Source organism: Oryza brachyantha, chromosome 11 (genome assembly GCF_000231095.2).
Source record: "Oryza brachyantha chromosome 11, ObraRS2, whole genome shotgun sequence".
Lineage (NCBI taxonomy): Eukaryota > Viridiplantae > Streptophyta > Magnoliopsida > Poales > Poaceae > Oryza > Oryza brachyantha.
In genome coordinates this window covers 9,062,313-9,075,653 of record NC_023173.2, presented here as the reverse complement: position 1 = coordinate 9,075,653, position 13,341 = coordinate 9,062,313, and the positions used below count along the sequence as shown (strand labels likewise).

The following is a 13,341-nucleotide window of genomic DNA, read 5'->3' as shown; positions in this document are numbered from 1 at the left end:
TATTAGGTGCATTCCGTTTTTGATATGTTCATATTAGACTCTATGTTTAGTTATCTTTATCTAATAATAAAGCCAAGGGTCGTACCTATTAGGTGCTTTTATTTGATGCACATAGTATTTTTATCGACAAGCCCTCTATAGCTTCTAAACATAGTGCTAAAAAGAAAAGAAACATTCAGGAGCTAAACCCACATGGGTTAAATCAGTCACCATCGGTCGTGAACCTATGAGGAGGTAACCAACTCGAGTATAAAGGGCTCAGGGAGCTGTTGTGGAGAAGATGAATTAAATGTATCTACATAACCCATCTACCGTCTCCGTCCCATAATAAGACAAACTTTAGGTAGGATAGGTCCGTGCTCTAGGATATTAAGACTTCCCTTACACAACTAACACACGTCTTTTCTACGCACTTTGTGCTCATTCATGCGCACCCGGGAATAACTTCCCGGTCGGTCACTCATTCCAAGATTGCTCTAGGCCAAGCAGGCTTAACCTTAGAGTTCTCTTAAGATAAGCTTCTGGAAAAGAAGTTGAAACAAGTACGAGTATTCTATCAAATCCTATTAAGCCTTGGTGGGATGTTACATACACAAACCCTCAAATGATCCGACGTCCCCGTTGGTCCAACATACCCATAATTGGGCAAACAACCAGGAACGTTCCCCTCTTGGCCATGTCCATGTGTTCAGGTCCGGTCCATGTGCCATGCCATGTCCCCGTAGGGCCCACGCGCCATTAGCAACATGTCCGCGCCCCTGAGGCCACACGTGCCCGTGAAACCGCGAGGGTCGGCTCTGATACCATTCTGTCATGTCCTGACCCTAGAAAACCCTTAGGCTAGGCCCGTGCTCTAGGACATCAAGACTTCCCTTACACAACCAACAGACGTTTTTTCTACGCACTTTGTCCTCACTCATGCGTACCCAGGAATAAGAGTTCTCTTGAGATAAGCTTTCAGAAAAGAAATTGCAACTTGTTGGTACGAGTATTTTATCAAATCTTATTAAACCTTGGGCTGGGATGATACAGAAAAAATTTAAGATATTAAAAAAATTAGTCACACGTAAAGTACAATTCACAATTTATCATCTAATAGAAACAAAAATATTAATCGTAATTTTTTTCAAATAAGATGAAGAGCAAGCATTATAGGTAAAAGTGAAAAATTGATTTAGAGGAAGTACTTGATAGGGATAGAGGGTATACAGACGTAACACAACCCATTATGCAAAATGATTGTGATATAAGTTGTCTTGTTTAACATGGCAAGTTGCAGAAACCTAGTAAAGTGCTATTGTATACTAGATTAAGAAAGACAGAGTCACATGTGGCTTGGTATCATACCCTTATATCCCTATCTGTCAGTATATAAATAGAGATAGGAGACCCATTACGGACAGATTATTACAGACTCACTAATAAAATTAGTGAATTACAACCCACGAAAGAATAATAAGGTATTGCCTCATTTTGAAAACCTGAAACTATATAAATCCAAGTCTTCCCACCACCATTCATGAGTCTTTAGGTTCCAATTACCACCCATATTGACACTTTATAACACATGGCTAGCTGCTTCAATATCATATCATCATATAACTCGTAATATGAAATGTCTCATTTAGGTACATAGTATATACACATAACATAGTATATACACATACGCATATGCGTATAGGCATGATTGTTTGGTTTTTTTAGCAAGATAGCTAAATAATAAATTGTTGACGTTAAAATGTGATCCAACATGTCACACACGAAGGCCTGAAAGTCGGTCTTAAACAGCTTCGGTGTAGGACCTAAATTCTTAGAAGGTGCTCGGACGTGCTAGTCAGTTTGGTCCTGCAAATGACAAGATAAACAATAGAACAAGTCGATCGGCTATCGAGCCGATAGGTAACTATAAATCCAACCAATCGAATGTTGGTGTAACAGTATTTAGCCGAATGGCTGAGCAATCGGCTGTTGAAAGCTTGGATCGGCCAGAGACTCAATGTAGACTTGAATTAGATATTAGACCAGCATAATCCGCCAAGTAATTTATTAATCTTAGTCGATCGGACAAGCCCCTATAACCGAATCGAAACAAACATACATAGATCGGACTTAACCAAGACAATATGCAGTCGAGCACGATATAATTATAGGAAACATGAAGATCGATAAGTCTAATAAATAAACCAAAGAATTACTTGGAATAAACAATGAATCATGTGTTACGATCGGCTAAACCCAACTTGCATGTAATTCTCATAAGCCGATGCAACATAAATAACTGCTGATCTAAATAAATCAAGCTAGTTAGTGTAAAAATAACGCATTAAGGCAATCGACTGCTTTATTGATATAGATAAAATGAACATGTAGATCGGTAAAGATCATCGGCTATAGACGGCAGACAAACAACCAAGATCTATAAAATATCTCGCCCAGATTGCTAAGAATAATCATAGAAGATCGGACCCAACCGAGACAGTTCAAGATTACGCATAGCAATTTCCGGCTAGGTACTAAACAGATCAGATCGCTATGAAGCCAATGAGCCGATGACTGATAACTTATCGACTTGTACTCCGATAAAACAATGAACAAAATACATTGATCTGATACAAATCATCTGACAAACGGATTCTATTAGATCAGACCTAACCAAGGTAGTACTAGATTGAATATGTCAAATAGCAAATATCAAACCAATGTAAATCGCCTAAGGTGGTCGACCAGATCAACCCGAGATACAGAAGTAACTTAAGTTGAAACTGATACGATAACTAGCCATCACACAACTATATTAGAAGATCACACCGAACTAAGACAGTTCCAATCTAGTCGAAGCGATTACCATGGCCTGGCGGAACGTAGGACTTACCCCTGCGCCGGAGATCGAAACGATGCAGCCCCGCGTCAGGTGCCAATTTCCGCCGGAATTGAAACCTCGGCTAGGAGGGTGGCGATGCGCCGAGAGTAATTGATCTATTGATTGATATAGATAATTTACAATGACCCCGGGCATACATATTTATACCCTCGGGTGGAGACTAATCCGTGTTGAGCATGGCATCCGACTCCTAATAGATAAAAAGAAATAATATACTCCTACGCAGATTCTATCTCTAACACAGAAGTCCCGATCGGACTCTAACAACCTTAGAGATAAACGAAAAATCTAAACTAACTCTAATTAACAGACAAAATTAAATTACACAGACTGATTATTCCCGAATCTATCTGCAACATTTTAGGCCTAATCAAACTCTATTTCTTATCTGATCCGGACTCCATCGTCCGCCTGGTCTTTCTATTCGATTGCTCTGTTTCCTGTTCGATTCAGTCTTTAATCACAGTTTAATCTCCAACAACAATTATCCAAATTCTGGCATTAACATAAATTTGCAATAAAAAATAACTTGTAAACAAAAACACACACATATATATATATATATTTTCATAACTGTTTCTGCTCCCACCCAGCAAAAAGTATAGACACTATCTCATGTGAATGATACAACTACACATGTATAGAGTTTGTACTTTCTGTTGAAAGAGAAAAGAAATATGTATAGAGGTGTTTCTACACCTTAGACGTGGAGGAAGTAGCTATACCTGGTAGTAGGATAGATGCTTCTTATATATATATAACTACGTTGGGAAAACCATAAATCAACTTTATGGTTAAAATTAAAAATTTAACTTATAAACGTCAGCATACAGGAAAAGACCAGTACGACAGACTATCGGAACGCACAATAGCTGCGCTCGTTATCGTCTAACCGATCCAATGGAATTACTGAAAAGAAAGGGCCACCAAGCAGATACTCAGATTGAGAACACTCGAGATCGAACGATCCTCTTAATATGGCAGCTAGCTAATTTTTCGGTTTCGTAAAGTAAGACGTTTTATCTATATCTTTGATTTATATATTAATTAAGTTATATTATTTGTACTCCCTCCAGTTTTGTTAGCTGACGTTATTGATTTTTAGATTTACGTTTGACTCTTCATCTTATTTTAAAATTTTTGTCTAAATGTAGTAAATTATAAATCAAACTTAGCCTACTTTAGTTATAAATCAAGTCATAAAAAATAATCAATATTTTTGTTTTAATAAGACAAATGATCAAATGTAGATCTAAAATTAAACGACATAAATTAAGAAGATAAATGGTCAAATATAAATCCAAAAGTAAACGACATTAATTAAGAAAACCAGAGGAAGTATATATTTTTATATTTATTACCATCCATAGATTTTGATAATGATATATAAACTCACACCATGAAATGGAGGTAGTACATTCTTACAAAAAAAAAGTTGAATAAAATATACTTTGCAAAATTTGCTTATGTGATATGTCTTTTTTCTGAGCCTACGTATTTTAGAGAGAGGGAGTACTCCCTTAGTTTTCTCATGTAACTTGTTAACTTTTGAATCTATATTTAACATTTTATTTTATTCAAATGTTTTGTACAAATGTACAAAATTATAATAATAAATTAAGATGGATCCAAAAAAAGTCTATAGGACTTCTAGGAAAAAGTCCCTCTTCTTCCAAACAGGACGAACTTTTTTTGGGATTCTTTTTATGTAGTCCCCAAAAAATCAGTACTCCCTTGGAACGGACTTTTTCTCCCTTTTTCCACGAGTCGCCCCTGTTCCCTACCCTCTGCCGACCCTCGCCCGCACACCGGCCGGCACCGCCCCCACCCGCCCGCTCGCCGGTTGGCGCCGCCCCCGCCTACCCGCCTCCTCTTCTCCCCTCTGTCGATGCCCACCGAGCTCCCGACGCGCACCGTCCATGCCCGCTCGCCGGCCAGCACTGCCCCCGATCGCTCGCCAGCCAACACCGCCCCCGCCCGCTCGCTCCATCTGCTCTCTCCTCTTCTCCCCGCTCTTCTCAGGGGTAATATACTACTTGTACCCTATAGCAAGACACTTTTAATCTCTCTTCCCAAACATGGGATACTAAAAAAAAGTCTTAGGGACTACTAGGAAAATATCCAGGGACGACTAAAAGTCTCTGAATCCAAACAGACTCTAGATCACCGCCAAACAATTAATAATTATATAAAAGTTTTAAATAAAATAAAATTTTAAATGAAGATCGACTCAACAGTCAACGACATCGCATAGAAGCAAGCGCAGGAGGTAATATTTACTCTGTACGCGTTTAATCCGAGTCGATTGATTCCACGTGTCCGAAAACGTGCTAGGATTATGAAACGCGCAACCCGCTTCGTCAGCCGTCATCGTTCGGCAAACATCATCGTATGATCGCTCCCTCGCGTAGAAACTTTTGCAACTTCGGCTGTGTTTGTTTGCGTCATACTATTATATTTTCTTTTATGCATATATTTCTTGAACGGTTAAAATATATTTTAATATTTTTATATATAAACTTGTCATCCCTCTGGTGTATAATAGATTTTCAATTTTATATTCGCTTCATTTTTTCGACGTCATTGGCTTTTGATTCTGCGTTCATTACATAAAAAATAAATATTTATTAATTATTTTATTATAATTTAATTCTTCTTAATGCACTTTAAATTTTGTATATTTTTTAGAAAAAAACAAATAAGATGATGTAAGTCTAAAAATTAATGCCGTTAAATAAAAGGAATCAGAGGAAGTCGTAGTTAATTTTATCGTTTATAATATTAAATAGCTATAAAATCAAATAATTTTTTACTACATCCGTCCTGAAATATTTAAGACCATTGATTTTTTTATACACGTTTGACCATTTGTCTTATTTAAAAAAATTTACATAATTATTAATTATTTTTATATCATTTTATTTATTGTGAAGTATACTTTTGCATATATATAACTTTACATATTTTATAAAAAATTGAATAAGACGAACAAACGTGACGTTAAATATTTAGGCACGAAGAGAGTATGTTTTATGTCTTTCGTGAGCAAAATACACCGACTTGCACACCGAAAATTTCCCAATCTTTTCACTCGCACAAACTTACCCGCTTTACAGTAAGCGCGACCTAACACGCCAGCGTAGTCAAATTCCACCTCACACTTTCAACGTAATCAAGAACACAAGTTAGGCTGGCTGATCACTCGTCGATGAAAGCCTCACTGCCCCACACCTACTAGCAATCAACGCCTTTTTTAGCCTTCGGATGAATGACCCCAGAAGAAAAAGGGAGCTCCAGGAAAAGCTGTGCCAAGTGCTCACAAGTTCCAGCCAAGTACATAATTTATCGATGAATAATTAATTAATTAATTAAAGCAGAAACATGCAACGAGCTTTCTCAGCCAGTGCCACTTTCTCAGGGAGACTCACGCGGCATATAAACTAGAGTATCATAGATTGCACATTTTCAGAAAGTAACTGTTCTGAATTTTTCGAGATTTTAAATATTCGTTAAAAAAAGGTCGGGAGAGATAGAGAGCGTAGTAAACAGTTTTTACCTGTCGTTGTACAGTGTACACGTGCCAAAAGCGGCTGTTGCTTTTGCACATAACAGGAGTCAGCGTCTCAGCTCGCGAAATTTGGCAGAAAAGAAACGTGACAGGGGGAATCGATGGGAACTTTGAATCTTTGATGGACTGCACATTTTCAGACAGGTACGGTAGTAATCTTTTTAAACTCTGCCTTGGATATGGATAAAATATTTTGCAGAAAGCAATTCAAAATTTTTAAGCTGAGCCCTTCTCTTATACATGTCGTTCAACAATGTACACATGTATAATTAGGGGTGTTTAGTTGGGGAACAATAAACCACATGATGATTTTATTTATTCGATCAATAAATCATCACATTAACCATATAAAATATCGTACGATTTATACATGCAAACTGATCGCACATGAGAAATATGATGGCATCTTACCGAGTATTTTGATTATGTTCTAATTTATGTTGACAAGGAACAAGGCACACCAAATGAACAACTCGTGGTGCTGAATGTTATCATCAGAACGCTCACCCTTTGAGTATAGAGAAAGATGAGCCGTCACAGAGAATGAGTGAGCAGTGATGCAACAAGGTACCCAAAAGTTTTTATATTCGTCTTCTCACTATGCAGGACGTTAAAGGCAAATATTCTGGACATCTGCTCTCCTGATCACGGATACACACTGTTACGACAGTAATACCCCGTCCCATAATAACATTATTTTTCGATTTCTTTGCTCAATGCTTTGACCATTCGTCTTATTTAAAAAATTTGTACAAAAACTTAAAAAAATTAGTCATGTATACAGTACTATTCATATTTTATCATCTATTTTCAAAAAAAATATTAATCACAAAAAAATTTCAAAGACGAAAAGTCAAAATATTGTATCTAAAACATCTTATTTCGGGACGGAGATAGTAGTTATGAATTAGTTTTGGCTCCGTTCATTTTCTATGGCTTATTAGTGGTAGCATAACAAATCAGAGCCAAAATAAAGCAGTTATGATAGTACAATTGACTACTATTTTGTTTTAAACGTCACCGTTGTTTTATTGCTCGGAAGGCCCAGGAATGGGCATCCAATTTCATTAAGTAGAATAAGAATGCGACGACTCAGCACATTCGCTGAGCCCGGCTAAGGCCGGATGCAAGGTTTATTACAAGTAACAAGGCGCCGGTAGAACTTAGCGGCCCCAAAAACACTTGGGAGTAACTCTCCCGTTCCTTGAAGCCACACGTACTGATACCTCATCGTTCATCGCGTGAAAAAGCTGCAGTGGCGACCTGAACTGGTTGTTGAAAATGCGTTTCGCTCCTTCCAAATCAGCCAGCAGATTAGCAGCCACGCCGAGTCGAAAGAAAGAATTCCTATAAGCAGGTCTGAAACATCTGCGTGCATGCAGCCACCACTCCTCAATTCACCAGGTGTTTGGAATGGTACATTAGCCCAGCTGCGCCAACGTACACCTCCATACCCTGTTGGTAAAAATGCATCTAACAAAGAGATGATCGCAGTTCTCAGGTTGCTTGATTCGGCCAGCCCCTCTTCTGTAAATTATCTGCCGTCAGGCAGCGGCTCCTGATTGCAAGCCACGCGAAGAAACGCACCTTCGACGGAGCTTTAATCCTCCACAATCGTTCTCCCCAGCTAGTGCTTTCCTTTGCCATGAAATGCATATCGTAGGCTCGAATCCAGAAGCCAAACAATCTGATCATCCACCTCGTTCTCCAGTTGTACTCCTTGCACTTGCAATGCATCCCAAAGATTCAGATATTCCTCCAAAGCTGTGGCTGACAGTGTCCCTCTAATCGCCCGAACCCAATTTGAATTGCACATTGCTTGATGCTGGCATAGCTGAGCTAATTCGCCCACACGGCAGCCATTTGGCGTTCCAGAAATCGGTATTATCCCCTCGGCCCACCTGAAATTGTGCCGTTGCGAAAAGAACGCCACTAAGCCGGCGTTCCTGCTGAAACCTCCAAACCTTGGTCCAGGGTCACCGTTGTTTTCTAAACATCAGTTAACATTCAATGCTATGGAAATAGCATCGTTTCTTCTCTTTTTTTTTCTCTTTAGGATGGGCTTTCATCCGATTATTATATTACTGGTAGCTAGAGCTCTTTAGAATCGAAAAGCCATATTGCTTTGCTGATCACTTAGCTCATGAACAGATTTCCATCACACTAACGTACGTACGAAAATAAAATTAAGCAAGATTTAACATGAGACATTCCGGATTGTGGCATTTGCTTCAGGCCACATTCGTTTGTTCTTTTGCCATGGAACACTCTAGATTTTAAACTAGATACCGTAGCGATTGTTTTCCTAAATAGTCTTCAAAAACATTCCAAAAGATGATTTTACCCTTGCATAACCTCAACTTGTAGGATGCTAAAAACATTTTAAACTACAAATTATAAAACTCAGATAAATATTAACAAAGATTGCAACGTTAATTTGCTCAGAACTAAAAACAATATAAGGGAAACATAATGAGAATTGACAATGAAAAAAAATGCTAAACTGTGAACTAATGTTTCCAGCATTTAAACAAAATATTTAGCATTTTACAAAATTTAAACATAAATAAAAATACTGCGTATAAGTTATCCACTTTATATTTCACCAAGATCTATACTCCTTTAACAAGAACAACAGTGTTGGTAAATCTACCACCATTCCAACGTGAACTCTCAATTTTTTTTTAAAAAAAGGTGACATAGACTTACATGTCAGCCATCCCCCATCCTTCATGAACTCTCTACTTATATAACAAAATTACCTTAGAGGCAATATATACATTAATTACTAGATAATATATGCAAAAATGATGGTAATAATGAGTTAATGATCAGTTTGTTTAATTAAAATCTCATCGCAACGCATGAAGAATATGCTAGTTATAGAAGAAAGTAATAATATTTTTAACAGAAGACGAATATATTATTATTTAGTTATGGATTTAATGGAAGTAATTTGATGTTGTGAATATTGGTATTTTTTTATAAATTTACTTAAACTTAAAAATAGTTTGACTCTGGACCAAAGTCAAAATGACTTATAATCTCAAACAGTTGAAGTAATGGACAGAGGCCGCATTCTTCTCTGCCCTTATTAAGCTAGATTCCCTTGGTTTTCATGTGCACGTTTCCAGAACTACTAAACGGTGTATTTTCTACGAAAAATTTCTATAGGAAAGTTGCTTTAAATCATATTAATCTTATTTATATTTTTATAATTAAAAAGTAATTAATCATGTACCAATTTATTATCATATTTTTCACACGGATAAATAAGCCTCATGCCGAATGCGGCCAGAGTAACTTTTTGGCAAAGAACCACAAAACCAAAATGTCCTAAGGCAAGGCCATAAACCTAGAGTCCTGTAGCAAATGTCATGTGTTTAGGGCATGCTCGTTTTAAAGCAAAACCACACGAAATGTCAGTTCCTTTGAAATAAACACCGTTCATGCATTCGTTTTACAGGATTCAAATGAAAATTTTTATATGAATCCTGTATTAATCCTCCAAAATATACTAATTTCATAATAATAAAAACATCCACTTTATCCTCTTTATTTAGCTCATTAAGAAATAAAAGCATGTGTTTCAATCATTTGTTTTGTATGTGCATTGCTATGATATTTCTAAGTTGGTTTTATTCTTGTGGTTTGAAAATCTTTTGAACCCAAGAGGGGCTTGCCCTTAGAAAGCAGTGCTTTTCACAAATTTTATAGTACAGTTAGAAATGGTTCAGTTAGGCCCCGTTAAGTTTGTGTAAAGAGAATTTTTGGATATCATATCGGACGTTTAATTGGATATCGGAACATGGTTTTCGGACACAAATAGGAAACGAATTTCATAGCTCATCTCGAAACCACGAGACGAATCTTTTGAGCCTAATTAATCTGTCGTTAGCATATGTAGATTGCTGTAGCACTTATGACTAGTAATGGTCTAATTAGACTCAAAAGTTTTGTCTCACGATTTGTTTTCAAACTGTACAATTAATTAATTATTTAGAATGTTCTATTTAGGTGCGTAAGAATTTGATGTTACGATTGTGCGAAATTTTTTTTGGAAACTTACGTAATCGAAACAGAAAAACAGATGGTTCCTTGAAGCCATGATGGCATTGCTGAGCTTTGAGATATGTCAGGCAGAAAAAACGTGCTAGCCAGGGGAATCAATGGGCACTTTGATATGATGGTCAAAGTACAGACATCTCTTTACATTACATCACCGAGAATCCCCCAGAGCCCGTTTCCCATTTCCTTTTTCCAACCACAGAAATTCCGCTGGATCTTGGCAACGTATTACACAAAAACTAAAAACCTGACTAGTAGTCGACTCGCCTACGACTTCGCGCTGACCAATGGCGGCGTCGCAGATGGGTTTCACACCTCGTGCGCCGCCGCCGCCGGGATGCCACCTCCTCCGGCCTCGCTGGTGGAGGAGGCGGCGATCTGGTTGCGCCGCTCGTCGAGCACCCTGCTCGCCCTGCGCCACGCGAGCCTGGTCCAGTCGTAGCAGTGCAGCGCCACGTAGACGCCCAGGCCGGCGATGATGCCGTTGGCGATCGAGAAGGTGAGCGGCATCAGCGCCATGGTGACGAACGCCGGGATGGCCTCCTTCATGTCCGCCCACTCGATGTCGCTGGCCACGCGCATCATCATGGCGCCGACGAGCACCAGCGACGGGCCCACGGCCCACGGCGGGACGCTCGTCAGCACGGGCCCGAAGAAGAGCGACGCCAGGAAGCACGCCGCGACGGTGATGGCGGTGACACCCGTCCGGCCACCCTCGCGGATCCCCGCCGTCGACTCGATGTAGGTCGTCACCGTGGTGCTCCCGAGCGCGGCGCTCAGCACCGTCGAGCCGGCGTCGACGAGGAACGCTCTGTACTCGCCGTCGAACCCGCCGGCGCCGTCCGTGAACCCGCCGTACTCGGCCATGGAGTACATTGTCCCCGTCGTGGCGAGGACGTCGACGTAGAGGAGCGTGAACACGGCAAGCAGCGCGTTGCCGTGGCGTAGGCCGCCGAAGCTGAGCTGCCCGGCGGTGGTCTTGATCATGTGGAAGTCCACCACCTTCTTGAAGTAGTCGAAGCCGGCATTCCCCGCCGCCGTGTCCGGGAACACCGTCACTGCGGTGCCCCTGATCCACGACACGACGGTGACGAACACGATGCCGTAGATCATGGCGCCCTTGATGTCCCTGGCTAGGCAGGTGGCCGTGATGAGGAAGCCGACGGCGCCGAGCCAGAACGTCGGGCTCCGCATGGTGCCACCGATGCAGGCGCCGGTGGCCGGGTCGGTCTCCGAGCACGCGGCGAGCGTGACCAGCGTCGACGGGCTGGCGCCGACGAGCCCGACGCCCTGGTGAGCCTGAAGCCCCGTGAACGCCAGGAACAGGCCGATGCCGACCGCCGTGGAGAGGCGGATGTTGCGGGGGATCATCCGCGCCAGCCTCGACCGGAGCCCGACGGCCGACAGCGCGAAGAACACAATACCCTCAACCATCACGCCGGCGAGCGCCGTGCCGTAAGGAATCGAACCGGAGCCATGGAAGCCGACCATGTTGTACGCGAAGTAGGCGTTCGCGCCCATCCCGGGGGCAAGGCCCAGCGGGAGGTTCGCGAGCGCGCCCATGGCGAACGACCCGGCCATGGCGGCCACCGCCGTGGCGACGATCAGGTCGCTCTTGGCGCGCCCAAGGCACTGCTCGTACCCAGGGTTAGACCCCACGGTACACTCCGGCCCGGGCGTGGCCGTGGAGTTGCCAACGACCACGGGCGTGCAGTCGCCGACGGTGCACGGCCCGCCGGAGTCGGTGAGGATGGCGGCGTTGACGGAGATGATGTAGGCCATGGTGAGGAACGTGGCGGCGCCGGCGCGGAGCTCCTTGGTGAAGGAGCTCTTGCGCGCCTCCAGCTTGAAGTACCTCCCGACGCGGGTCGCCGCCACGGCGCGGTTGACGGCGGCCTCGGCGTCGGCGAGCTTATGCCACGGCGACGAGCTCTTCATCTCAGAAGAAATTTTGTGATGATGTGTTTCGTTCCTGGGTTCTTGGTTGCCTTATTCGTATGGAGAAGGAGGATCTGTTTGTTCTTTATAGGCAGGGTCCAGGGATGCATAGGAGTATAGTTGGGAGTGGATGAGAGGGTTCAACAGAATGTTTTGGGTGGCGGGCCCACATTTTGATGTCCTTTGCTGGGAATGGTTCCAGCACAGAATTTAATAGGGGGCCACTTTTCAGAGAGCTAAATCGCTCTCTTATCCAAATAAATGAAACTCATCTTTGGTTTCTTGGGCAGATTACTACTAGCTCGGTGCCTCGGTCCACTTATTTTGGGCATGGAGTAGAATTGTCGTTAGTGTACTAGTATTGGATATCTAACATTGCTATAAAATACTAATGCCTCAGTTCTAAGATATAAGTTTTTTTAAGGTTGGTAGCTTATGCTTATACGTTTTTATGCTAATAATTAAAATTTTAAACTTAAATTATGAGTTAATTTTAATTATTTTTTAGTCATTAATAATCTGTTTTATTTATGCTTGGAAGAAGAAAAAAAGGGGTGAAGGTTTGTAATAAATGAGAAACGAATAAGGTTGGGGGAGTAAGTGGAAATAAAAAGAGATGTTATCATAGTGAAGTTGCAAAAGATCGGAAGATTAGAGATGGCACAGTGCGTCTATGTTTAGGTTGTTTTATAACGATAAAAATATTTAAACATATCACCTAGTATATACTTCCTAAGTCGTTCATTTTTTATACATGTTTAATCATTTTTTTGATAAAATTTTTGTGCAAATAAGTGAAAACATAAGGTATAACTAAAATTCAGTTAGTAATAAAACCAATCAGAACAAAATAAATGATAATTACATTAATTTTGAATAATACGAG

At 41.0% G+C, this 13,341-nt stretch overlaps 1 protein-coding gene across 1 annotated transcript; it reads right to left on the bottom strand.

Moving 5' to 3' along the window:
* Nucleotides 1–10,573: 10,573 nt before the first annotated feature.
* Nucleotides 10,574–12,491, bottom strand: LOC102713137 (adenine/guanine permease AZG2). Its single transcript, XM_006663330.2, has one exon. It carries the CDS (start codon nt 12,453–12,455, stop codon nt 10,827–10,829), a length of 1,629 nt encoding a protein of 542 aa, XP_006663393.2. The 5' UTR covers nt 12,456–12,491; the 3' UTR covers nt 10,574–10,826.
* Between the last annotated feature and the right edge of the window lie 850 nt (nt 12,492–13,341).